The sequence below is a fragment of the Eufriesea mexicana genome, unplaced genomic scaffold, assembly GCF_001483705.2.
Source record: "Eufriesea mexicana isolate 0111107269 unplaced genomic scaffold, ASM148370v2 scaffold944, whole genome shotgun sequence".
In the NCBI taxonomy this organism is placed as follows: Eukaryota; Metazoa; Arthropoda; class Insecta; order Hymenoptera; family Apidae; genus Eufriesea; species Eufriesea mexicana.
Window position 1 is genome coordinate 634,545 of NW_016909080.1, and position 25,070 is coordinate 659,614.

The window sequence follows — 25,070 nt, forward strand, 5'->3', positions numbered from 1 at the left end:
TATGTATATACATATATATATATATATATACATACACATATTCTATGTTGTAAAATAAATCTGTTTGTTTATTTAATTACCGGTTTCAGTTCTCTTCCACTCGTACATGCGACCTCGACGTGGAGTTTTTTTTATCGTTGGTCAAGCTTTTTGACCTAATTTTCGTTTACCTTGCAGGGATAGTCAGTTAAGAATATTCGTCACGCTGAAGAGATCGAAAGATCTCCTCGCGCATTTTGTCCATTTTGTCTTTAGTTCCTCGACGATTAAGAACGAGTCCTCGGGACTCTCTGTTCGATACGATCCAAAAGTATAAATAGTAATATTGAAGTTCGATAATTATGCAGGCGATAAGAACATGTTTGAAGTCTACTACACAGGCCAGTGAATCACTGTAATCCTACAAGGCTAGAAACTGTGAAATGAATTATCATTTCTTGTTACGAATACGTGTATAAATATGTACGCTCATGTCGGGACAAATATGCAAGTAAATAAAACGTTTACTAATAAACGTATGCGTTGCGACAGTCATTTTGTATTAAGTACGAAGGAAAATGGGCAAAATTAAAGTTCGACTAATGGTAGCTTTACAAGGGTATTGTTATAACGTGCCACAGAAAAATAGATTAAAATAAAATATAAACTATGGTAATAATCACGAACGAGGAGGTACATGATAAACCTTAAAATTTTCAAATTCAAATCCAGGTCAATTAGGATAAAATAAAAAAAAATAAATAAAAAGACGGATATGTAACTTACAATGACGAGTTATTGATAAGCCGCGATACTGTTTTCTCATGGTTCTACGACGTCGGTGCATGTTGAATCGATGCCCTCGACGAAGATCTGGAATGTAATGAGAGAAGGAAAGATTCAATAGACATGTATGAAGAAGCGGAAACTTGGACAAGTCGCGTGATGTTTTACAGGAGCATGCTAAACTGTGTGAATGCATTAGAGGGACACATACCGCCAGCAGAGAGTGCAGCCCTGATGGTGGCCGAGGAGAAGCCACATCCTGATTCATGTAAGGCTTAAAAACCTGACCAAAATCGTCCACAGTCATCTGTCATCATATAGCCATTTCCGTCTTTATGTGACAAACAATTCTTGAAATTTCCTTCAACGATATATTCCATCAATTATCCACGAAATATCGTATTTATAATAGCGTATTTTTAAATCACCGTGATATTCGAATCCAGCAACGAAGGTTTCGTCAATTTTCAAAGAATTGTTTGTTACTCGTCGCTTATTCCATCTACCTGTCATTGTGCATGTCATAATGCCATTTATGTATGTTCGTAACTTTTGTTTATTTGTAGTTTCATTGTGATACATTCGTTTTAAATTTATTTGCGACTATTATTTTTCTGCTTTCAGTATGATTCAAATGTGCAGAGGAATCAAAGTGCTGATTATATGAAATCAAAATTACATTGCTGCTTCGCTACTACAAGACATACAAGTGGTCCTAGCAGAGAGCAATATCACACTACCTATATTTTCGTGTTGACAATAGCAGATTAGAGGAGTGCAATCGAACATAATTCTGTTGTAAATGACAAGAAGCTATTTTAATCATATTATCACTGATTGCAGATGTATTATACATATAAGACGTTAGAATTTTAAAATTACACCAGTATCTTTTGTAAATGTTCATTCTCCAATTGTTCGTTTCTAATTATTCATCTTCTATTACTCCATGACAAGAGATTCGCTAGAAATCGATGATCTCATAAATCAGAGCAATATATAGCGCGAATTATTTCAGATTTCAAATTTATTATTAAACGACGTGTTCTTCTTTTAGCAGGAAAAAATCATTACTACCGAAAAATTTTAACTGTTCAAATTTCATTTTCACTCTATGTAACTATCTGCATTTCATCGGTCATAGTTCTATTTTAGCTTTTCATAACTCACACTGCTTCAGCCAAACACTCACACCATTACACTCAATTAAAAGTTGGATATAGTTGAAGTACTTTCATTTGCATATAGAGCTTATATTCCTGACTCAGCCACCATATGATGTGAATACAAGTAATAGGCTACTGTAAATATTAAGAAATACTGTGAATAGATATAGATACGTACTTTATTCTAACCCCTTTTTTATCATAGTTCACCAAACTCTCAGCATTATAAGCTCTATGATTTCTATATATATATATGTCTCTCTTCTGTCATCTGTGTGCAGTATGATAATCTGTTGTCCTATTATATATCTGATTCTAGTCAATTCTAAGTATTTCTATGATTCTTATAAATATAATTGGTAGATATATTGGCTTCATTTCCATTCTAAGAGTATATATATATGTATATATATATACTATGCGCTATTAACACTGGCCTTTGTAGTAGTTTAAATAGAGGTAGGCCATTAAGAATCTTACATTAACACATATGGTCTCCACAGATCGATTTGTAAATGTAAAGGCATAAAAAAATGAGGAGTCATATGAATGTTAAATTTACAAGATTTAAAAATAAATTATATCGCATTACTATTATTTTTTATATGAAACTGTAAAACCGACTTCAATAATACCGCAGTTGGAGCATGAATGGTGTAATGGGCATGTCCGCATGAATGTAATTTACTTCATCTAGATTAAAAATGAAAAAAAAAGAAAAAAAGAAAAAAGAAAAAGAAAAAAGATTCTGAATAGTAAATATTAAACTTGCGCATTTTTATTTCGAAATTTTCTCATCCTCGAGCTTACTATTTACATAAATAAATACCAAAGGATAGAATATCACAAAAGTCGCAGTTTTCCTGCTAGATGCAATCATTTCTGTGAACACGAATAATGTTCTAAATGAACATAACATATATCTATTACATACAAATTAATATTCATAAGCACATCACACAAATGTTTGTAATTATAATATTAAGTGGTTTTTATATATTGTATTTTCCAGGTATTTTTTAATATACGTCGAGATTTAGAAATAACATAACGAAAGGCATTAATCTTTAAGACATTTATATAGAAACAATAATATATCATTTAAATACAGCATTGGATAACGAAAAAAGGAATTTCTATATTTTTCAAGCCGAAGAATATCGAATAATTTTTTAATAAAATACAGGTATATACACGTTTACCACGTTTCAAATATGCAAGACATTCGTTACGAACAAAGTAACTTTTTTACTTCACTAGTAATCGCTACAAAAATATATTCCACATACAACACATGGACATATCGAAATTACATTGATTTACATATATACAAACACTTAGGAAATTACGTAAATAAAACATTCGAATCACGATCATAAAGGAAAATAATAGAACGCTAGAATTTTAACTCGATAACGATTACTTCATCTCTGGATGTCTACATATACAAATAGAAATAAATCGGACCACCGATTTAACGCCTGAACATCTCTAAACGACTCGAGAGAGTAATACTGATTGTAAGAAACTGCTCAATTTCCTTTTCAACAATTTCTTTCTACAAGAATCGTAGAAGCTTGCTATTTGTTGTCTATCTAAATTGAAACGGTTTAGTAGATGAATGCCAAGAGTAGTGTAACAAGTATTGCAAACGCGATGGAAATGTGCATCTGATTAATGTGGGTGAACAGTTGTGTTTGCAGCTGGATCAGAGCGATCTTCCGGCGCACCCGCTCAACCGGAAAGACCACCGCCCCCGCTTCCCCCGCCACGCTTTCCGAACAGCGGTGTCTGACAATGGGAAACAGCTCCTCTTAATATTGGTAATCTAGTGATCATGAACGCGTCGATCCCACTGCCGCTACTACTCACCACCAACAGCCTCACTTTGGAAAATCAACTGTACGAGATCATCACGGAGAGGAGCAAGGCCTGTGCGGCTTTCTTGCGAAACAGTTTACGTCGAGCAGTGAACGCGACGACTGTCGGCTGGAGTGTCACGGAGAATTTCGAGAATAACGTATCGTGCAATCATGCTTGATTCGATGGACGAAGAGATCGAACCAAGATCACCTGTCGATTGTATTCGAGTACCAAGTAGAAGTCGATTGCGAACGTTTTAACGCGGCCCAATTCAGTTCGATATCGAGTATACACGCACGTGAGATTAACTTCGCGAACGAATATGTATTCGCATGATCGAAACGTTGATTTCACGAAAGACAAGTCACAATTGGCAGTTATAATTCCCCGAACGGATACGATGACGGTAATGACAGTATGTGTAAACAGATGGTCCGCGAAAAGACTAGTCGATGGCTTGGAGATTTTTCAAAACGATTTTGATAGGTGAATTAAACGCAGCGAATTCGATACGACACGCGAATTTTTCCATACGTCAGACAAGGGAAAGACGAATAAAAGACGACACGGTAACGGAAACCGTCGGATAAGAATCTTAACGAAATGTTACGAAAGTGATCGTGCCTAGGCATACGTTTGAAAAAGAAAGGAAACGTAAAAGAAGTTGGATCGTGATCACTAAAGAGCATTCGAACTTCGTGCAACATCGAAGAATATAGAACGTATAATTGCTAGATGCGACGAATCTCGTTTAACGAAACCCCGAAGCGAAAAGAAAGGTGTATATCTATATACTTCACTTTTATATCGTTAATTTCATAGGATTTATTGGAATTATATGTCATTTTGTATCACTGTCGTCTTTATAAGTCGTTGCACTGTACTATGATTATGCGTTGTCCTATTTATTGATAAATTGAATTCGATGAATTTTACGACTGAAGTTAGGAACGAATCTCGGATCTGGTAAAAAACAAATTATTGTTCGATTAACGTTAAACTGGAACATGAACTCGGTCTATCACTTTCACAGTCACAGTGTGAAAAACGTTAACTACGATAATGTCGTTCTTATGCGGTGCCTCATAAAAACAACATTTACAAATCGATCAGACATTTTATCTTATAAAAGTACGAGGACAAAGTGATGCAAACGAACGGGTATCGCTTATTGCGATAGTATATGTTTTGAATTATGTGCATGTACAAGTTTACTTCTATAGCCAGTTGTTTTGGAACTTTGAACGGATAACATTCGTACAAACATTTTACAAGTTGAAATTAGTACTAATGACGAATAAAAATAAAAATTGCGAATTAAACTTTAATTGACAAATTTTAAATGGCAGTTTTGATATTAGATATCTGAACTTTCCGTAAAATCTCGAACCCCTTCGTTTGAAATACAATTATATAATACCTCGTACGTTTAGAGGCATGCCTTTTCTTACTACTTTATGTCGTTGATTTTTTACACCAAAATGTACGTCATTTGATGTTACGCGAACTCGTCGGGAGGAACTTCCCTTATATGTATATACATGTATATACTGTATACTTCTATGGTACTTACCATGTCGTTGCATAAGAAGATGTATGATAATCGTATACTATTCGATAGAGTATATCCAACACCCTATTCAAAATAGTATTACACGAAAATTAATTACATCGAGCGATATACCTATTCGATGCCGATACACAAACGTTTCAACTGATTGCTTTAATGGAACTGACAAGGCGGACATTGACCGGAAGCATTGTACACTGTTTCGATACGCCCCCTTTCTGTTGGAGAACTGAAATAACTTTAAATTTCCTTATTTCAGAGATTAGATATAAGACAGACCTTATACAATGACATAAAATGACATGATCTTTAAGTGAAGAAGAATTAGAACATTATTTAAACTGTTTCAGCTTTTTATTGTTTTCGTGCTTTTTTTCGTACGTAATGTCGATTGGAAAATGTAGATAGATTAAATTACTTTCAGTTTCCAAATTTTGTTGGAAAATAAGATAATACGCACTAAAGAATACACTGACACCATCGGTAAATTCACTCTTTCGCGTTAGCTTATAAATAAATTAAACAATCTCAGATCGGTTTGCTATTCAAATATGCGATATAATCGTGATACGATACGTAGAATAGAATGGAAAAAGTAAATAAATAACATCATGTGCGGTAAATCGTATATTATAATTTAATGGGAAAAAAAAAAGGAAAATAAAAGAAAAACTTTTAATTATAAGCTGTCCAAGTCATACAAAATCAGTGAAAAAGGCAATAAAGCTATTGAACTGAAAATATGCTAAAGTAGATTTCCTTGCATTAGAGTATTGTCAGAATTCCAACTATTGATTATGGATACTTAGGCTAGGGATATACATACGTACATAGCTACTAGTTTATAGTGGCACGATGTAACAGATTAATGATAACGGTCTCAAACTTTGTTAATATCGTACATGTATGTTGAACAGAAATGAAATACGTTCCCCACTCGTGTTATGGTTGTACAATAAACGCGAACCGAGTGATGGTAGCATATCCATTTTTTAAGATCATTATTACAAGCTTAAACACGACAATTATGCATAACCGTAGTTGCAATTACTTCGGCTCAAACTAATTATGTATTTGAACGATGAGGTCGATGAGTCGAATTCGAAAGAAAACTATATCGCATTAAAAATGTTATTTTTAGAAGTATGAGAAATTTACTTTTCGCATCTTGACATTTTTTCAGCTATATGTAAATTAGTGACAGAAATTATCTAAAATACTTAGACGCGGATTCGGGTTTGAGTATATCGTAAAATTCGTATCTCGTGATTTTCTTCGTTATTCCCTGTTGAGAAAAGGCATGCTGTGATATATGTTCACTGAACATTTCGAAGCAAACAGAAAATTATCTACATCTAAACAGAAGTGAAAGATAATCTATGAACGATTTTCCTACTTTCGACACAATGAAAATGATGGTTAGTATCGTTAGATGATATAATAATGAAATGCAGTTATGCCATATATGCATATAAATTCTGCAAAACACGAGACATTTCTCTTGTTTTTGAAGGTCTAAAGTAATATGTAGGTGATCAAAGTGCTTTTAAAAAAGAACACTTCCTCGTACCAAAAAATTAATTTCAATATAATTCATTCACACGTAATGATATAATAAGTAACTGTAAAACTGTAATATTATGCATATGTATTATATATATTATATATAATAATGATTGCATATATAGTTTCGAGTCAATAATATGATATTAAATTCACTGAGTATTGCAACGTTTATAGAGCCTTAAAGAAAGATAACAAAAAAATTGGAACAGTCCAGCAAAGTGATTAGAATAACAATTTGTAAAATAAGTTCACTGCCACTTAAACGACTTGTGCTCCACAGAGAGCGCCAATATTCCAAATGTGAATGTGTACAGTTATGTGAAAAGTACTTATAACGTAATTATATTTACATAATATAAATTAGAGTTATATAAAACTAAATAGCATGTAATAATATTAAGAATGGTATACATACGTAGGGTACAGATAAAGAAAAAACCATCGATTGCAAAGCTATTATATCCCAGACAAGAAAAAATGTATGCCCGCTCATTTGTATATTATACGTAAATCTTAACACGGAAATAAGTGTTTCTCTGGTATAGATTCTATTTCATATCGATTCTTTTTAACATTTATTTAAAACAGAAACTTTATTTAATTTACATTCAATTTTAGTTAAAGTTAAATATTCCAGATATTGGATAAAATAAAAAATTAATATTTAATTTAAAAGAGATATTTAATTTTGATTTTTTGCGAATCTTCTATCTTCAAATTTATTAAAAGTACACGTTTGTTTTATATTTATTAAATATTTTATCATGTTTATTAAGTATTAAATAAATGTCCACTATTTTTTTTTTAACGAGAAACTAATTTAAGGGAAACATCTTAATTATTTATAATTTCTGCAATATTGTTTAAAATTTATATTAGTAAAAAAGATACCAACATGTAACATTGCAAACATGGTTTTATTTGCAACTGTATATATGCGTAGCCATTGTCTATAATATTTTAATTACTTATAATTAATGTATTTAAGCTGAAGAGATAAATTTAAGTGGAAAGATCATACACATCTTTTAAAATCTACAAATAAAAATATTTACTAAGTAATATCAGTGTTTTTAATTATCCAAGTAGGAAGGAGTATATAATAAATATTCATTATCTTTTTTTCATTTTTATGTATTACATGACAAATGTACAAAATTAAATATACTTTATAAAAGAATGAATGTATATTACATATAATATTATTTTTACAATTTGGAATTTTATTACGAATACTTATGGTTTACATTCTTGATGATAGGGTTCCAAAGTTCGGAAATCTCTCCATGTTGGAGGCAAAGCACTATGTAAATGTAAACCACAACGCTTGCATGGATCACTAAATAAATTATTTAAGCTATGAAACCAGGTCTACAAAAAAAAATGATGACATTGAATCAGTTAAATTTTGACATCATTAATGTATTCATTATGTAAATTTTCTTACATATTTCCTTACCATAAATGATCGAACTGCTAATTCAGGTAATGCAGGTGAATAAAAATGTAACATTGCAGCATGAGCATTTTCTGTTACTTTTCTAAAAACTTTGTGTCTAGATTCTGTCCATAAATCCATAGTTTCTCCATAACCTTTAACTACAACCCATTCAATCATTAAACCTTTAAATGCTATAACTCCTTTCAATACATGTCCTAATGTAACATGTAATACTGCATTTGATGCAAATGGTCGAGATACAGATACTGTCATATCATTAAAAAGTCTGTCAAATGTGGCTATTAAAGAATCAACTTGTCTATATAGAAAATAAGATATATTAATAATGTTAAAATTTAAATCATACTACCTACAAATAATAAATTACAAGTTAAGAAATTAAAAGAGTTTAACTTACTGCTGAGGAACATTATGGTTACTTGTTTGGATTCTACCTCTTTTTGCCCTACTGGTAGTATTGTAAGATCTTTTTAAAGAATTCTGACTAAGTAATGCTTGAGCAACATTACTATATTCATGAACTTTGTCTGTCCATTTGTAACTATTGACTAATGTACTGTATAATGCTTGTCTTTCTTGTGTTGTTTCTTGACTAAGATATGTAGTACTTGCTAAATTAAATGGTCCTGGTGGTGGATTTAAACTGCTTACAGCTTGTTCAACATCTCTAAATACAAAAATTTATTTAATATTTTGTAATTTTAAATTAAATATATTTTAAAAAATCTTAAGATAATACCTTAAATTGGCATTGACAGTTGTTAAAAGTTCTTGCAATTCAAGCAAATATTTATTCTCTTTATTTTCTTCTCCATGATCAGCACGTAACCCATTTCCTAAGGAATCAAAGACTTGGCCAACACTTGATCGTAATACTTTAATTGCTGTTAATGCAGTCTGTAGTTGTTCCATTTTTTATTGTTGTTAATGTACAAATAGACTTTAATTACACTAAAGTCTTACAATAAAACACGTTAGAATATAATAACAACATAACTCTTGGATGATCTATTAATGCCTAACCTTGAAAATATACAAATACAAGATATTTACAATATACTATGAAGTTACTTAATGCTAAATCACAAGTACGATGTATTTAAATTTATTTCATATTGAAAAGAAAGTTTATAAATAGCAGAAAATTAATGTTTATTATTAAATCACTTTCTCATATACATAAAATAACAAAATCATGAAAAAACTAATATTCCCACTCGAAATATTATAGCACGAACAAAATTTTACCTAGCGCGGTTTTTCATTATATACATAAAGTACGGTAGTTGAAATTAAAATAGCTACATATTTCAAAATTAAAATTTGAAACAAACTTTATTAAAAAATGTCGTAATAATTTTGTAATACTATATATAAACTCAAATTCTCATCTGTATTATCAATTGTATTAATACTATATGATAATATATAAACTAAATAAGATTTTTAAACAAAAGTAAACCCTCATAAAATCCAATTTATGTCAAATAAATTCAAATATTTATAAAATTATACTTTATTATTAAAAAATTAGATATATTATAATTCGAAGAAATTATTAAAAAAATACTCTACAACCAACGCTTGCTATTATTACTTTTAAAAGGATCGGGTTACGCCGTTTTTTTTAAATCAGAAAATTTAAGAAATGTATATATAAAATAGGAATAAAATTACACATATGCGCATGTACATAACTCACATACATTGATACGAATTATATAAACACTCATGTGCTAATAGTAATGATATCGTGTGATTTGTAGTTGGGACAGTAAGATATCAGCTGTCACTTTCTCGTAGAACTTTAATGTATAATTTTGTCATTTAAAAATTTTAACATTAAGAAATGATGTCTGAAAGAGATATCACACCACTTAGTGCTGCTTGTGTTCGTTCCCTTAATGACAAGCTTTATGAAAAACGAAAAGCTGCTGCTTTGGAAATTGAAAAGTAAGGTTATACATTTTGTTTACTTCTGTTTTTATTCTTTATTTTTAATATTTTTTATTCTTGATATTTATTAATCATATTGTATTTCAGAATGGTAAAAGAATTTGCTTTACACAATAATACTGTTCAAATTAAACGACTGTTAAAAGTGTTAGGTCAAGATCTTGCTACTTCACAAAATCCACATACACGAAAAGGTGGTTTAATAGGTTTAGCAGCAACAGCAGTAGGTTTGGGGAAAGATACTGGTCAATACATAGAGGATCTAATTCATCCTATTCTAGCTTGTTTCTGTGATTCCGATTTACGTGTAAGATATTATGCTTGTGAAAGTTTATATAATGTAGTAAAGGTAGCAAGAGGTGCTGTCCTACCACAATTTACAGATATTTTTGCAGCACTTAGTAAATTAGCATGTGATTCAGAGCAAAGTGTAAAAAATGCTACAGAGGTGCTTGACAGATTAATGAAGGTAATTAAGGTTTCCAAAATACAAGGAAATATATAGTATAAAAGTACTGATTTTAAACTCTATTTCAGGATATTGTAACAGAAAGTGGTTTATTTGATTTAGTTGGATTTATGCCCTTATTACGAGAACGTATTTATACCAAAAATCCATTTGGTAGGCAATTTGTAATAGCATGGGTATCTGTCTTAGATGCTGTTCCTAACATGGATTTTATCATATTCCTACCTGAAATTCTTGATGGTTTATTTAGAATATTAGATGATCCAGCACCAGAAATTAAAAAAGTTACTGACACAGTTCTTGGTGAATTTTTAAGGAGTATAAAAGCTAACCCTGGAAGAGTAGATTTTCCTGGAATGATAAATATATTAATTACACATGCCCAGAGTACAGATGAATTAATGCAATTAACAGCAATTACTTGGATTAAGGAATTTATACAATTATCAGGTCATCTGATGCTTCCTTATATGTCTGGTATTCTTGTAGCAGTATTACCTTGTTTAGCATATGATGGAGATAATAGGAAAAGTATTAAAGAGACTGCAACACAAGTAAATGTGAACTTGATGAAATTGATAACCATGGAAAATAAAGAAGTTGTAAATAATATTGACACAACTGGTGCTCCAATTGAAAAAGGTAAAACTAGGCTTCTTAAAGTCCATTTAAAATACTGTAAAATATTTAAAATATAATAATAATAAAAAAAAACCTATTTTTTTTTTAGATTCTAGTCAAACTTGTTCTTTAGCTGAAAGTTTAGATTTATCTAGTGTTGTTGAAGTGTTAACAAAGCGCTTAATGTACATGTCAGTCCAAACAAAAGTTGCTGTTTTAAAGTGGATTCATCATTTATTTATAAACATTCCACACAAAATGTTTAATCACATTGAAGAGTTATTTCGAATTCTAATGAAGTCTTTAAGCGATAATTCAGACGAAGTAGTGCAGCAAACATTAGTTGTAATGGCTGAAATAATTAGTTCAAAATCACCTGAAGCAGCAATTACAGATTCAAATGCAGAAACACAAAATAAATACTTTACTAAATTTATTGTAAATTTATTAAGATTATTTTCAACAGACAGACATTTGCTAGAAGAAAGAGGGGCCTTTATTATTAGAGAATTGTGTGTTTTATTGAGTGCTGAAGATATTTATAAAACACTAGCAAAAATATTATTGGAGGAACCAAATTTAAGTTTTGCATGTACAATGATACAAACTTTAAATGTCATATTGTTAACAAGTTCAGAATTATTTGATCTACGCAATAAACTTAAAGACTTAGACTCTTTAGTAAGTATTTCTTATATTTTTTGTATATCTAATTATTTTTAATTGTATATATTATTGCAGGAAAGTTGTGAGCTATTTGAATGTTTATATGTATCTTGGTGTCACAATCCTGTTGCAACTGTAGCATTATGCCTTTTATCACAACATTATGAACATGCATGTAACATTATTCGATCATTGTATCCTTTATTATTATTATTATTATTATTACATATATTCAGTATGCTCTATTTAACATTAATTTTTTATACTCTAGTAGTACTTAACTCAAAATAAATACAGTGAAAACATAGAAGTAACTGTGGAATTCCTCACTGAAATAGATAAATTGGTGCAGTTGATTGAATCTCCAATATTTACTTGTAAGTATATTGGATTGTTATTGTACTTAAATAATATTTACGAAAATATGATATATTTTAGATTTAAGATTACAACTTCTAGAAAGAGAAAATAATGATGCTCTAGTATATGCACTTTATGGTCTGCTCATGATTCTTCCTCAAAGTGAAGCATATGCAACTTTACAAAGACGTTTAGCAGCAATTCCACCAACAACAAAATCTATACCAAAATCAGTATCTAATCTGAAACCCTTTAAAAATAAATTTGATTTTTCGGGGTTACTGAAACATTTTCATATTATTCAAAGACAACATAAAGAACAAAAATGTAAACAGAGATTAACAAATTTAACAGAAAAAAATATAAATCACGCAGATATATAAATAACATTTTTGTAATATTAAATTTTAAATAATTATAAATAGTAATTTAAGCAAAAAGTAAATTAGTGTGAATATACATATAAACTTTTAAACTTTTTTATCATATGAATGTACTTATCAATAGAAAAGAAAAAAGCTATGCATTTATGGTATTTTTCTTTTTATTACAAAATAAAAAGATTAATACAAAATTATTAAGTATTATAAGATTAATCATTAAAATAAATTATTTTTTCATAACATTAATATCCATATTAATTGGTTAAAACAGTATTTGGATTAAATGTATCGCTATTTATAATATATCCAAATTCATAATATCTTCTTTATAGAAAAGAAAAAAAAATATATGTACATATTTTACATAGAATACTTTTACATCTTTTTATTTGTTCAGAATATCATGAATAAAATTGTGATCTTGAAACGTATCAAATCATTATTAAGCTATGTAATATATAAAGGAAATTATTTTTTCTCTATATTTATTTTACATTTATAATCAGTCTTTCTCTCATCAAAAAGATAACAAAAATTAAGGAATGTTTTGCTAATGTGATGTATATTTTGAGTTGTTTGTATCTTCCAAACTATCAATTGTTGATAAACGATCGAGTTGATCTATAAGTAAATCATTGTTGTGTAGAAGCATCGCGATTCGTTCTTGTGTGACGCAAATATTTTTCCATATCTTTGTATTTTCTTGGGCGGGTAAATTAGTTTTTTCAATAGTTTCTAATTTCTCAGGGACTCTATCTATTAAATGTAAAAAGCTCTCATAATGTTCCTTGCTTTCTTGCGACAAACGACAAGAATATGCTTCTAAAATTTGTTCATAATTATCTACATCTTTATCTAAAATTTGAGTTTGTAAAAAGACCGTCTGTGCCATTTTATACCAATCAGCGACACATTCAGATCTACTAGTCATAGAAAGTGTACAAAATGTTTCAAGTAAATTCTTTATTCTTTGACCCGTCGATGTAATCTGAAATAAGAGAAGAAAGATAAAAAAAATAAATACTGTTTAACTATACTGCATTGTTTCCTTGCCTACATATTATGTTTATATTGAAAAAAATACCTTCATTCTTTCTAGAACATGAAATTGTTCATCATTGTATGTAAGACTACGAGTAACTCTGTCTCTTAATAAATGTTGCCAGCCATCTCGTAAACGATCTACCAAAGTTGTTGCCTTTTGGCTTGCTTTATTGATCCATGGACACCACAATCCACGAATAATATTATCCCATTCACTACGCAGACTACCTTCCTTCACATATCTGTATTTGAAAGATACAAACGTTTTTATACAAATAAATCAAATATATTATTCCTATGAGACAACAAAATCACCTCTGGTGAAGCTGTACTACTGCAGGAGCTAATTCAGTCAAAAATTCTTTACTCTTTAAATCCAATTCTTTTTTCCAATTTTTGATCTCTAAACTATTTTGATTCCCAAGCTTTCTAGAAATTTGCCAAGCAAGATTTTCACTTCTTTCTATTGCTATAGCTGTATCTTCTACAGCTTTTGTAAACTCCTTGGAATATTGACACTTTTGTAATAATCTTGCAAGTTCTGTTGAGAGAAGTCCACTAAATGCCTCTATTGCATCCTGTGTTAATTTACTACGTAATACTAATTTGTCAATTCTTCTTTTACAAACATAACCAACAGAACAAGCAACTTTTGCTTGGCTTGCATCATTCTCAACAGATATTAAATTTGCAAATACTGGAAATTTTGGTAATTCTGCATCCACAGGCAAATCAACATTATTATTGTCTTTTGAAAATAGCATTAATGGCTTGCTCTCAGATGTATTTGGATAACCTTTTCCAGGAGTAGATTCTTCAATAATATTTGTTATAAATGTATTGCCAAAAAGAAGTATCTGTGCATGAGGAGCAATATCAGTTTGATATTGTATATGTAGTTGAAGTGCTGTCAGTTTTTCTTCAGGATGTAGGAATACTTTTATTAGACTACCTTTATGAATGTTAAATATATGTATTCGTTTTCTAGAAAGAATATCAGTTACTTCTGAAAAAAATCGTTCAAAACTCCATATTTTTTGAGAATCAACTTCTAGTAAGCCAGCTAATAATGGTGTTACAATTTTTTTTAAATCAGCACTTAACTGACAATTTTGTGATAATTCCCTGCTCCATTCAATGGGTCCATTTTCAGAAGTTTGTACACCTGATATAATACCAGATGGTTTTTTTGTAATGATATAAAACATTGTTTCTTTATTTCTTCGACCACCAAATGGTCTAAATGGTAAATTTCCTGTAGCTACATGATATAATGTTACACCTATAGACCATAAGTCTACAGTTGCTTTAAATGTTTTGTTAACAGGTTTTCGCAAAACTGCTCGTTCATATATGTCTGGATGTAAATATTCTTCTGTACCATACAAAGATACAAATTGTTGATCTTCTTGTAATTCTCTAGCAGCACCAAAGTCAGTAAGTTTATAAATTGTACTCCCATCATCAGCAATGAATTTCATTATATTACCTACGAAAGAAATGATATATTCTTTAGTTATATATATATATATACATACATATAGATAAATTAGACATATAATTTCTAAAATTTATACTGCCATCGATTTATATTTTTATATTATATGTAATCTTTTACCTGGTTTTAAATCCCTATGCACTAAATTATTATCACGCAAGTGTTTCATTCCAGCAGTTACGTGTTCCAAGATTAATAAAAATTCACTTTCTGCTAACCCATAAGTATTTTCTGGATCATCTAAAATATTGAAAAGGCTGCCTCCAGTACAAAGTTCCATAACAATAACTGTGCCACGATTATCTTGTTCCTCTTCGATTGCTAACAGTTGCACAATATTTTCATGATTCACCTTTTTAAGAACTTCAAATTCTCGCATTTGTACATCGTGTGGTCGTACATGACTCAGCTGATTGAACGTTTTAACTGCGACAGGTTCCCCATTATTTTTATTTACCCCTTGAAAAACTGCACCAGTTGCACCTTTACCAAGAACACTAGTTGTACACCAAACAAAATTCGTTGATCCACGTAAAAAAGACATTTTTAAATCTTTCAGAGACTATACAAGATTTGAAATGGACTGTTGAAACAGTTTTTAATTGGATTAAATCGAGAATATATTAGTTGATAACGTGTATACGGAGGTTTACCGCCATTTTACAACTAGTGCAGCAATTACTCCCTTCTTTACCCGTGACAGTGCCGTAACTAGGCGTAATCACAGTACCAAGTGGAATGGAGTTATGTATAAAGTCTACGAAAAAGAAAAATTTATTATGACTTTACAGATAAACGACATAAGTATATATGTATCGCTTTCTTGTATTTATAACGGTGTTATTTATTCATTGTTTTGATTTCCAATTGTAAATTTTATACTGTGCAAATTATGAACAATAAATAATATATTAATTAATAATAAATATATTATTAGCTAAAATAAATTCACAAAATTAATAATAAATATTGTTTACGTGTAATTACTGTACGTTCCTTAATGTAATTGTAAAAATAGCAAGGAATTAAAATAAATGTCATAAGTAAAATATGAATGTACGAATTCTGTTAACAAATAAACTCAATATGCGCTTAATGGAACCCGTTGATACAGCCCTAATACCTTCAATAAGATAGACAAGGACAGAAAATCCAAGCGATTATGATCAGCGCCATCTATGATTTTGGATCAGATGAGCAGAAAAGTAATAGGATTATAGAATGTGCAAGGAGGTCGTTTACACCTCGTCACGTGATAGACAAGGACAGGATACGGTTAGAAAAGGACAGAGTAGCTCAGGCAGGGAAAATTCACGAATAACTCAATTTCTACGAATAATTTATGAACTTTTATAATCTCATCGTGAAGCCAGATCCATGGCGAACTTTCACATATACCTTTCAATATTAATTTCTTCCTAATTAATTTATTATTAATTATTATTTCACGGCGTGGGCGAAATATCGCCGAATATGTCAATGGCTTCTCATTAATAACTTTCTTTCAAGCAATTAATTCCGGACTTTTATGCACTCATTTTAAAGACAATATTCTTGCGCATCTTCTCATATTACTTTTGATCATATTTTTCTTCTAGTTTTGACCATAATTAATTATTATAGCGAATAATTATTCTTGGCGTTGTTTTCAAATTACCCACGCCATGAAATAATTATTTATGACAAGCAAATTAGCAACAAATTATGAACGAAAGTTATATGTGAATGTTGTTCAGAGCTCCAGCTTTACCATGAGATTATAAAAGTTTATAAATTGTTCGCAGAAATTTAGTTATTCGTGAATTTTCCCTGCCTGAGCTACTCTGTCCTTTTCTAACCGTCTTCTGACCTCGTCTAGCAAGCAATGGTATTCGAAGACACTTGCGCCATCTGTCCTTTTTGCGCCAAGCCTGAGCTTCGGCTAGAAGATCATAGGTGGCACTGACTTCAACTCAGTCGGTTACTAACAAATTAATTCGGCAGTGGAAAATTAATTAATAACTCGATTTCTGCGAATAATTTATGAACTTTTATAATCTCATCTTGAAGCCAGATCCTTGGCGAACTTTCACATATACTATTCGATATTAATTTCTTCTTAATTAATTGATTATTAATTATTATTTCACGGCGTGGGCGAAATATTGCCGAATATATCAATGGTTTCTCATTAATAACTTTCTTTCAAGAAATTAATTCCGGACTTTTATGCACTCATTTTAAAGACAATATTCTTGCGCATCTTCTCATATTACTTTTGATCATATTTTTCTTCTAGTTTTGAACATAATTAATTATTTTGACGAATAATTATTTTCTGCGTTGTTTTCAAATTACCCACGCCATGAAGTAGTTATTAATGACAAGAAAATTAGCAACAAATTATGAACAAAAGTTATATAAGAATGTTGCTCAGAGCTCCAGCTTTACGATGAGATTATAAAAGTTCATAAATTATTCGCAGAAATTGAGTTATTCGTGAATATTCCCTGCCTGAGCTACTCTGTCCTTTTCCAACCGTCTTCTTTCCTTGTCTATCACGTGACGTGGTCAGACGACCTCCTTGCACATTCTATAATCCTATTACATTTCTGCTCATCTGATCCAAAATCATAGATGGCGCTGATCAAAGTCGCTTGGATTTTCTATATAATAAGGTAAAACAGGTTTCTATTTTTATTCATGTAGCGATATATTAAAGATAATAGAAAATAAATTTGAGTAAAAACACTAAAAATTGATATATCATTACGTAGAAATAACTGATCTGTGTTATAGTTGTTAATAAGGTGAAGAAAAAGAAAACAGAAATTATCTTTTCTTTAAGCTTAATTTATTTTTCATAGAATACAATTTTTCTGATTGAACATACAAACATGTTGGATAACACTACCGAACAATTTCAATACAAATAAATATGAATTATTACATTATAGTGTACTTAAATAACATAATTTAAAATTGGATAACACTACCGAACAATTTCAATAGAAATAAATATGAATTATTACATTATAGTGTACTTAAATAACATAATTTAAAATAGAACTAAGAGACTTTCTTATATAAATATATAAATGTAAAATATAAAGATTATTTTACTATATAACTCCGTTCGTTACATTGTTAGAATTATAATAATAAAGAGTTATGTTCGTACTTTCGGAAATTACAATTTCAGGTGATTACAAATTTGTATTATATATTGCTATAAAGCGTAGTATAATATTTTCGTAGTACAAAATTTCAATCTATATTTTAAATGTTTTCCTGTTATTCTACTCAAGGCGACAACAAACAGATATCTTACATAATTGATTCTTAATCATTCCTCATATTTCAACCACTCCGTGTATTATGGGACGAAGATTATAACATAAGTAAACTATTTTATTAATCTCAATTTTAACAATAATATGTAATGCTCGATAACAATAGGTTTAACTCTCATGTTTTACTATGGACTAGCTAACAAACATAAATCTGACTTAAGATTACTCTTTTAATATAATTTTTAACATGATTTTGTATTAAAGCAGGTGACACACAGAAAGATTCAGTTCTAGAATTTCAAAACATTGACGTCATTTCTCGAAAATTTTGTGGATATAAATTTAGCAGTGTTAAGCCCACCTGCCAAATTTGCGATTTTATGCTTGTTTTGTATATTTTTTTCACATTTAATCTTTCTTTACTTTACTTTCAATAGATAAATTAATAAATGAAAGACTTCATGTGTCACAATATATTCATCAATTGAATTGATCAATTGAATTGATCAATTGAAACGCATTATTGTCATTTTCAATAAAGTTTTCAATCCTCTTTTCGTACAAATATTATAAAGACATACTTAATGAATGCATATATAACAAAATATGTAAAGTATAATGAACCTCAGTATGATACAAATAACAATCAAATCAGTCGACCAACAATAACTATAATGTATAACTATGATAAAAACAGATATAACTATGACTATAACAGATATAACTATAATAGATATAACTATAATAACAAAATGCCAGTAATCTCACAAAAACTAATCATCTAATAACTACTGGAACCAGACATTTCAAATTTCTGGAACCACGTAAATACAAAAAATAAGAATAATTTTTTACGCTGTAGTTATATCTGGCAGCTATAACGAAGAACACAATACGTTCTTTCGCAATAAAACTGTGTTCGAGCTAACGATTGGGAGGCAAAACGTAACTTCTGCAGAGGTAGCTAAAAATGTAAACTTCGGTAAGTCAAGCTCGTTACAATGGATCACCTGAGATATCGCGTTATCCTTACGTCGAATCGTGTATCAGAGAATAATGGTAACGAGACCGGTACAGAAATATCATAAGAAAAATTTTAGAAGCAGATCTCGCGTGATCTGATTAAGGAGCAGGCACGTAAAAACTGTTCGTCGACGTTGGAGGTCCAACGATGAAATATTATGTATGGTCTAACGATGTTTCATCAAGACGGAAAGTACGGAAACGATATAACATTCGACGAAACGTCAAGGAGGCATGGAGGCTTCTTAGGGTCCTCTCGAGCATTAGATTGTGTCTGATTGTTAGTTAGTTTTACCTAGTTATAAAATTGATCCTCTTGTTAAATTCCTTGTGCACGCTTTCCATAGAAAGTTACGGGGTTTATCTTCAACGGATGAAGCTACCTCATTGTTGCTTGTTCGTGTGTTTTTCATATCCTAAAATGTGCGTTAAAAGATAATCGAGAATAATGACGAATAGGGTTGCAAAGTTAGTTAATTAGTTTTACCTAGCTATAAAATTGATCCTCTTGTTAAATTTCTTGTGCACGCTTTCCATAGAAAGTTACGGGGTTTATCTTCAACAGATGAAGCTACCTCATTGTTGCTTGCTCGTGTGTTTTTCATATCCTAAAATGTGCGTTAAAAGATAATCGAGAATAATGACGAATGGGGTTGCAAAGTTAGTTAATTAGTTTTACCTAGCTATAAAATTGATCCTCTTGATAAATTCCTTGTGCACGCTTTCCGTAAAAAGTTACGAGGTTTATTTTCAACGGATGAAGCTACTTTATTGTTACTTGCTCGTGAGTTTTTCTAACCTGAAATGTGAGTTAAGGAATAATCGAGACTAATGACCAGCATTGTTGCGAATTTATAGTAAAATAACGTACTTGAAATACTGGATAAAAAATCATTTCTGTAGTTCTTCGTAGCTTTAGGTTTTCGTTTAAAGGGAGCGTATCTTTGACACTTGATGGTGCCAGTAGGGTCTCGTTTCGTGAAATGTTTGCATGACTGATATAGCAATAGTTCCGTCTGGAATATTGGTTATGTAGCATAGATCGCAGGTGACATTGTGCACGCTCTACCTGTGGAAGGAAATAATTATAATTTTGATCATGTTAAAGACAAAAGTGATCATAATTGTGCATGTACCTGTATACATAATCAACAGTTGGGCCACTACTCCTCTTGTAAAGACCTTTGCAAAATCAGTAGTCTACCTCTCTTCACGTAAGCACACGAAGCAGTAGAGTCGATCCCTGGTATTATCGTTGGCCATAGCCTCAATGGTGAAGCCAATGCTATAGGTTGGGTTTTTTGGGCCAGAGTTTCTATTGCATAACTTCCTCCACGTGGTGAGATCTGAAATTGCAATCACTTGGTAAAGATTTATTTTTAAAGCCAGATTAAACGAATTTTAGCAATAAATTTTTAGAATTTTCAATAAATTCTAACGAAGTAAACTGAAAAATTCATATCAGCGGTTATTATTTCGAAAAGATAAGATCCGACGGGAAATTACGCACTAGTCTAACACAGCCCCTCGTGCTTCCGACACTATTTTTCGAAAACGCGCACTCCAAATTAGAAGAAAACCATTGAACCTATTACAGAAGAGTTTATTCTACGGAATTAAATAAAAAAATTTTTATCAGCGATCCCTATTTCGTGAAGATAAGAGCCGACGGGAAACTACGCACTCGAGTGTCACATCCCATCGCAAATACGTCATTATTCTTTCGAAACACATGCTCGAAACCAAAAAGAAATAATCAATCCCGTTAAGGAAAAATTCACTCTACACGGATATATACAAAAAACCTAATCAAAAAGCCTAATTTCGGAAATAGAAGAGAAAAAAGTCCATTGCGCAGTACGATCTGCCAGCCACTGACACTTTCGGCACTATTATTCGAAAACGAACGCCCGAAACCGAGAAAAAGTAATCAATCCCGTTAAGGAAAAATGCACTCTACACGGATATATACAAAAAACCTAATCAAAAAGCCTAGTTTCGGTAATAGAAGAGAAAAAAGCCCATTGCGCAGTACGATCTGCCAGCCACTGACACTTCTGGTACTATTATTCGAAAACGAATGCCCGAAACCGAAAAAAGGTAATCAATTCCCATCGCAAATACGTCATTATTCTTTCGAAACACATGCTCGAAACCAAAAAGAAATAATCAATCCCGTTAAGGAAAAATGCACTCTACACGGATATATACAAAAAACCTAATCAAAAAGCCTAGTTTCGGTAATAGAAGAGAAAAAAGCCCATTGCGCAGTACGATCTGCCAGCCACTGACACTTCTGGTACTATTATTCGAAAACGAATGCCCGAAACCGAAAAAAGGTAATCAATTCCCATCGCAAATACGTCATTATTCTTTCGAAACACATGCTCGAAACCAAAAAGAAATAATCAATCCCGTTAAGGAAAAATGCACTCTACACGGATATATACAAAAAACCTAATCAAAAAGCCTAGTTTCGGTAATAGAAGAGAAAAAAGCCCATTGCGCAGTACGATCTGCCAGCCACTGACACTTCTGGTACTATTATTCGAAAACGAATGCCCGAAACCGAAAAAAGGTAATCAATTCCCATCGCAAATACGTCATTATTCTTTCGAAACACATGCTCGAAACCAAAAAGAAATAATCAATCCCGTTAAGGAAAAATGCACTCTACACGGATATATACAAAAAACCTAATCAAAAAGCCTAGTTTCGGTAATAGAAGAGAAAAAAGCCCATTGCGCAGTACGATCTGCCAGCCACTGACACTTCTGGTACTATTATTCGAAAACGAATGCCCGAAACCGAAAAAAGGTAATCAATTCCCATCGCAAATACGTCATTATTCTTTCGAAACACATGCTCGAAACCAAAAAGAAATAATCAATCCCGTTAAGGAAAAATGCACTCTACACGGATATATACAAAAAACCTAATCAAAAAGCCTAGTTTCGGTAATAGAAGAGAAAAAAGCCCATTGCGCAGTACGATCTGCCAGCCACTGACACTTCTGGTACTATTATTCGAAAACGAATGCCCGAAACCGAAAAAAGGTAATCAATTCCCATCGCAAATACGTCATTATTCTTTCGAAACACATGCTCGAAACCAAAAAGAAATAATCAATCCCGTTAAGGAAAAATGCACTCTACACGGATATATACAAAAAACCTAATCAAAAAGCCTAGTTTCGGTAATAGAAGAGAAAAAAGCCCATTGCGCAGTACGATCTGCCAGCCACTGACACTTCTGGTACTATTATTCGAAAACGAATGCCCGAAACCGAAAAAAGGTAATCAATTCCCATCGCAAATACGTCATTATTCTTTCGAAACACATGCTCGAAACCAAAAAGAAATAATCAATCCCGTTAAGGAAAAATGCACTCTACACGGATATATACAAAAAACCTAATCAAAAAGCCTAGTTTCGGTAATAGAAGAGAAAAAAGCCCATTGCGCAGTACGATCTGCCAGCCACTGACACTTCTGGTACTATTATTCGAAAACGAATGCCCGAAACCGAAAAAAGGTAATCAATTCCCATCGCAAATACGTCATTATTCTTTCGAAACACATGCTCGAAACCAAAAAGAAATAATCAATCCCGTTAAGGAAAAATGCACTCTACACGGATATATACAAAAAACCTAATCAAAAAGCCTAATTTCGGAAATAGAAGAGAAAAAAGTCTATTGCGCAGTACGATCTGCCAGCCACTGACACTTCTGGTACTATTATTCGAAAACGAATGCCCGAAACCGAAAAAAAGTAATCAATCCCGTTAAAGAAAAATTCACACTACGCGGATATATAGAACAAACCTAATCAAAAAGCCTACTTTTCGAAATAGAAGCCAAAAAAGTCTATTACGCAGCACGATTTCAGAGCCACTCACACTTTCCCCACTATTTTTCAAGAACGCACGCTCGAAGCCGAAAAAAAATAATTAATCCCGTTACAGAAAGACTCACACTACGCGGATATATAGAACAAACCTAATCAAAAAGCCTACTTTTCTAAATAGAAGAAAAAAAAGTCTATTGCGCAGTACCATCTGCCAGCCACTGACACTTTCGAAGGCATTATATTGCAGAAAAGAACTGTTGAAATGGAAAAGAAATTGGTAGATTAAGTAGACAACAGTCTATTCGTAGCTAATAGACCGAAGAACCCTAATCTACGATCGAGAATTATGTGATACATGCTATAATGTGTATCCTCGATGCACGTTTTAACTATCACTTATATTTACCTCACTATGTTTTGCAATTAAATCTTGAAAATCAAAGGAAAATTGGTATAACCACTAAAATACTGCCTATTCCGTGCAATGATTACGTAATTTCCCTATGGACAATCGAAGACTATAATCTACAATGGATGATACGTGCCTAAGCTGTCGTATTATACACGTCGCACTCACATCACTTTATTCCGCACGCGTATCGTTTCACGATTTGCACTAAACCACTTTATTTCGCACATGTTTCGTTAGACGTTTTCCACTATGCAACTTCACTTCTTTCCACATGTGATATATTACCACCGGACACATGTTCACAGTTGGATATCCTGATCTTGATAAATTTGTCACAATTCCTTCAACTTGTTCTGTGGCCTATTGGTAAATATTTCGACAATATTGCGAACGTAATCTATAGTTCCAGTGTTCCGAAATAACAACTGACACTGAGCATTATTGTTCTTCAATAAATATTTCACTGGTTGCAACAATTGAAACGTCCATCAGTAATAACACGACTTCGCGAAATGTTTCGTCGAGACATAGAAAGCTTCACTTTTATGCGCGAAAATATTCCGTCATGTGTTAACGGTTACGTTCGTTGCAGCGTCGACTAGAAGGTGGCGGTAGTTGTCCCATCTATGTATTGTTGACGCGGGAAAATACTTCATCTTTGAAATAGCCATATGTTAAAGCAGGGGTCGACAACCTTTTTTGGCCGCGGGTCAAAATGAAGCAAAATGCGAGTATTAAAGAGACGTTTGGGTTAGAGATATTTTCGTATTAGAACAGTCTTTTAGTAAATAATAAGATATTCTATTAAGAAAATAATTACAAACATAGTTGAATGAACTTTATTTATAAACGGTCTCTTCGATATCAATGACTTCCCTGATGTTGAACTTGTGACGTCAATTTAGTCAAGCCTGGTTTATAGTTAATCGTTTTAAGACGAATACGGGCATCTGAATTTTCGGTAGTTAACCTGTTCCTGTTCTTGCTTAATATAAATTTCATTTGTGAAAATATTTGCTCACGTTTATAAGTTGAACCGAATGTGGACAAAATGGCAAAGCCAATTTTTGCCAACACCATCAGTTGTTATGGAAAACAATTTACTTTTTAAATCCAATACTTG

The 25,070-nt window shown here is 31.6% G+C and overlaps 4 protein-coding genes and 1 long non-coding RNA gene across 5 annotated transcripts in view; 2 read left to right on the plus strand and 3 right to left on the minus strand.

Moving 5' to 3' along the window:
• Glut1 (Glucose transporter 1) overlaps nucleotides 1-4,554 on the plus strand; it is a 23,189-nt gene extending 18,635 nt beyond the window's left edge. The window contains 2 exon segments of the mRNA XM_017899525.1: nucleotides 936-1,033; nucleotides 3,623-4,554. Of these exon segments, the coding sequence (XP_017755014.1) occupies nucleotides 936-1,033; nucleotides 3,623-3,726 (202 nt within the window). The 3' untranslated portion in view covers nucleotides 3,727-4,554.
• A 3,612-nt stretch (nucleotides 4,555-8,166) lies between these two features.
• On the minus strand, nucleotides 8,167-9,310 carry MED27 (mediator complex subunit 27). Its single transcript, XM_017899503.1, has 4 exons — nucleotides 9,132-9,310; nucleotides 8,790-9,059; nucleotides 8,390-8,690; nucleotides 8,167-8,301 (listed from the first exon to the last, which is right to left on the minus strand). Exons 1-4 carry the CDS (start codon nucleotides 9,302-9,304, stop codon nucleotides 8,167-8,169), a joined length of 879 nt encoding a protein of 292 aa, XP_017754992.1. The 5' UTR covers nucleotides 9,305-9,310.
• A 931-nt stretch (nucleotides 9,311-10,241) lies between these two features.
• On the plus strand, nucleotides 10,242-12,847 carry LOC108547128 (protein VAC14 homolog). Its single transcript, XM_017899514.1, has 7 exons — nucleotides 10,242-10,345; nucleotides 10,436-10,817; nucleotides 10,886-11,459; nucleotides 11,548-12,119; nucleotides 12,180-12,298; nucleotides 12,402-12,481; nucleotides 12,543-12,847. Exons 1-7 carry the CDS (start codon nucleotides 10,242-10,244, stop codon nucleotides 12,845-12,847), a joined length of 2,136 nt encoding a protein of 711 aa, XP_017755003.1.
• Nucleotides 12,848-13,371: 524 nt separating this feature from the next.
• On the minus strand, nucleotides 13,372-16,030 carry IKKepsilon (I-kappaB kinase epsilon). Its single transcript, XM_017899515.1, has 4 exons — nucleotides 15,510-16,030; nucleotides 14,207-15,380; nucleotides 13,932-14,133; nucleotides 13,372-13,835 (listed from the first exon to the last, which is right to left on the minus strand). Exons 1-4 carry the CDS (start codon nucleotides 15,931-15,933, stop codon nucleotides 13,398-13,400), a joined length of 2,238 nt encoding a protein of 745 aa, XP_017755004.1. The 5' UTR covers nucleotides 15,934-16,030; the 3' UTR covers nucleotides 13,372-13,397.
• Nucleotides 16,031-19,604: 3,574 nt separating this feature from the next.
• LOC108547145 (uncharacterized) lies at nucleotides 19,605-24,065 on the minus strand. Its single transcript, XR_001890175.1, has 6 exons — nucleotides 23,942-24,065; nucleotides 20,821-21,030; nucleotides 20,556-20,753; nucleotides 20,364-20,483; nucleotides 20,172-20,292; nucleotides 19,605-20,100 (listed from the first exon to the last, which is right to left on the minus strand). It is a non-coding gene; the product is annotated as an uncharacterized LOC108547145 (long non-coding RNA).
• Nucleotides 24,066-25,070: the final 1,005 nt, after the last annotated feature.

What these genes read in the sequence shown, in the direction of transcription:
- MED27 (XM_017899503.1), bottom strand. Translation starts at nt 9,304, where the DNA reads ATGGAACAACTACAGACTGCATTAACAGCAATTAAAGTATTACGATCA. An exon ending in AACCATAATGTTCCTCAGCA is followed by an intron (nt 8,691 to 8,789) that starts GTAAGTTAAACT and finishes TTTTCTATATAG; the next exon opens with ACAAGTTGATTCTTTAATAG. An exon ending in TAGCAGTTCGATCATTTATG is followed by an intron (nt 8,302 to 8,389) that starts GTAAGGAAATAT and finishes TTTTTTTTGTAG; the next exon opens with ACCTGGTTTCATAGCTTAAA.
- LOC108547128 (XM_017899514.1), top strand. Translation starts at nt 10,242, where the DNA reads ATGATGTCTGAAAGAGATATCACACCACTTAGTGCTGCTTGTGTTCGT. An exon ending in TGGTGCTCCAATTGAAAAAG is followed by an intron (nt 11,460 to 11,547) that starts GTAAAACTAGGC and finishes TTTTTTTTTTAG; the next exon opens with ATTCTAGTCAAACTTGTTCT. An exon ending in TGAATCTCCAATATTTACTT is followed by an intron (nt 12,482 to 12,542) that starts GTAAGTATATTG and finishes GATATATTTTAG; the next exon opens with ATTTAAGATTACAACTTCTA.
- IKKepsilon (XM_017899515.1), bottom strand. Translation starts at nt 15,933, where the DNA reads ATGTCTTTTTTACGTGGATCAACGAATTTTGTTTGGTGTACAACTAGT. An exon ending in GCATAGGGATTTAAAACCAG is followed by an intron (nt 15,381 to 15,509) that starts GTAAAAGATTAC and finishes TTTCTTTCGTAG; the next exon opens with GTAATATAATGAAATTCATT. An exon ending in ATGTTCTAGAAAGAATGAAG is followed by an intron (nt 13,836 to 13,931) that starts GTATTTTTTTCA and finishes CTCTTATTTCAG; the next exon opens with ATTACATCGACGGGTCAAAG.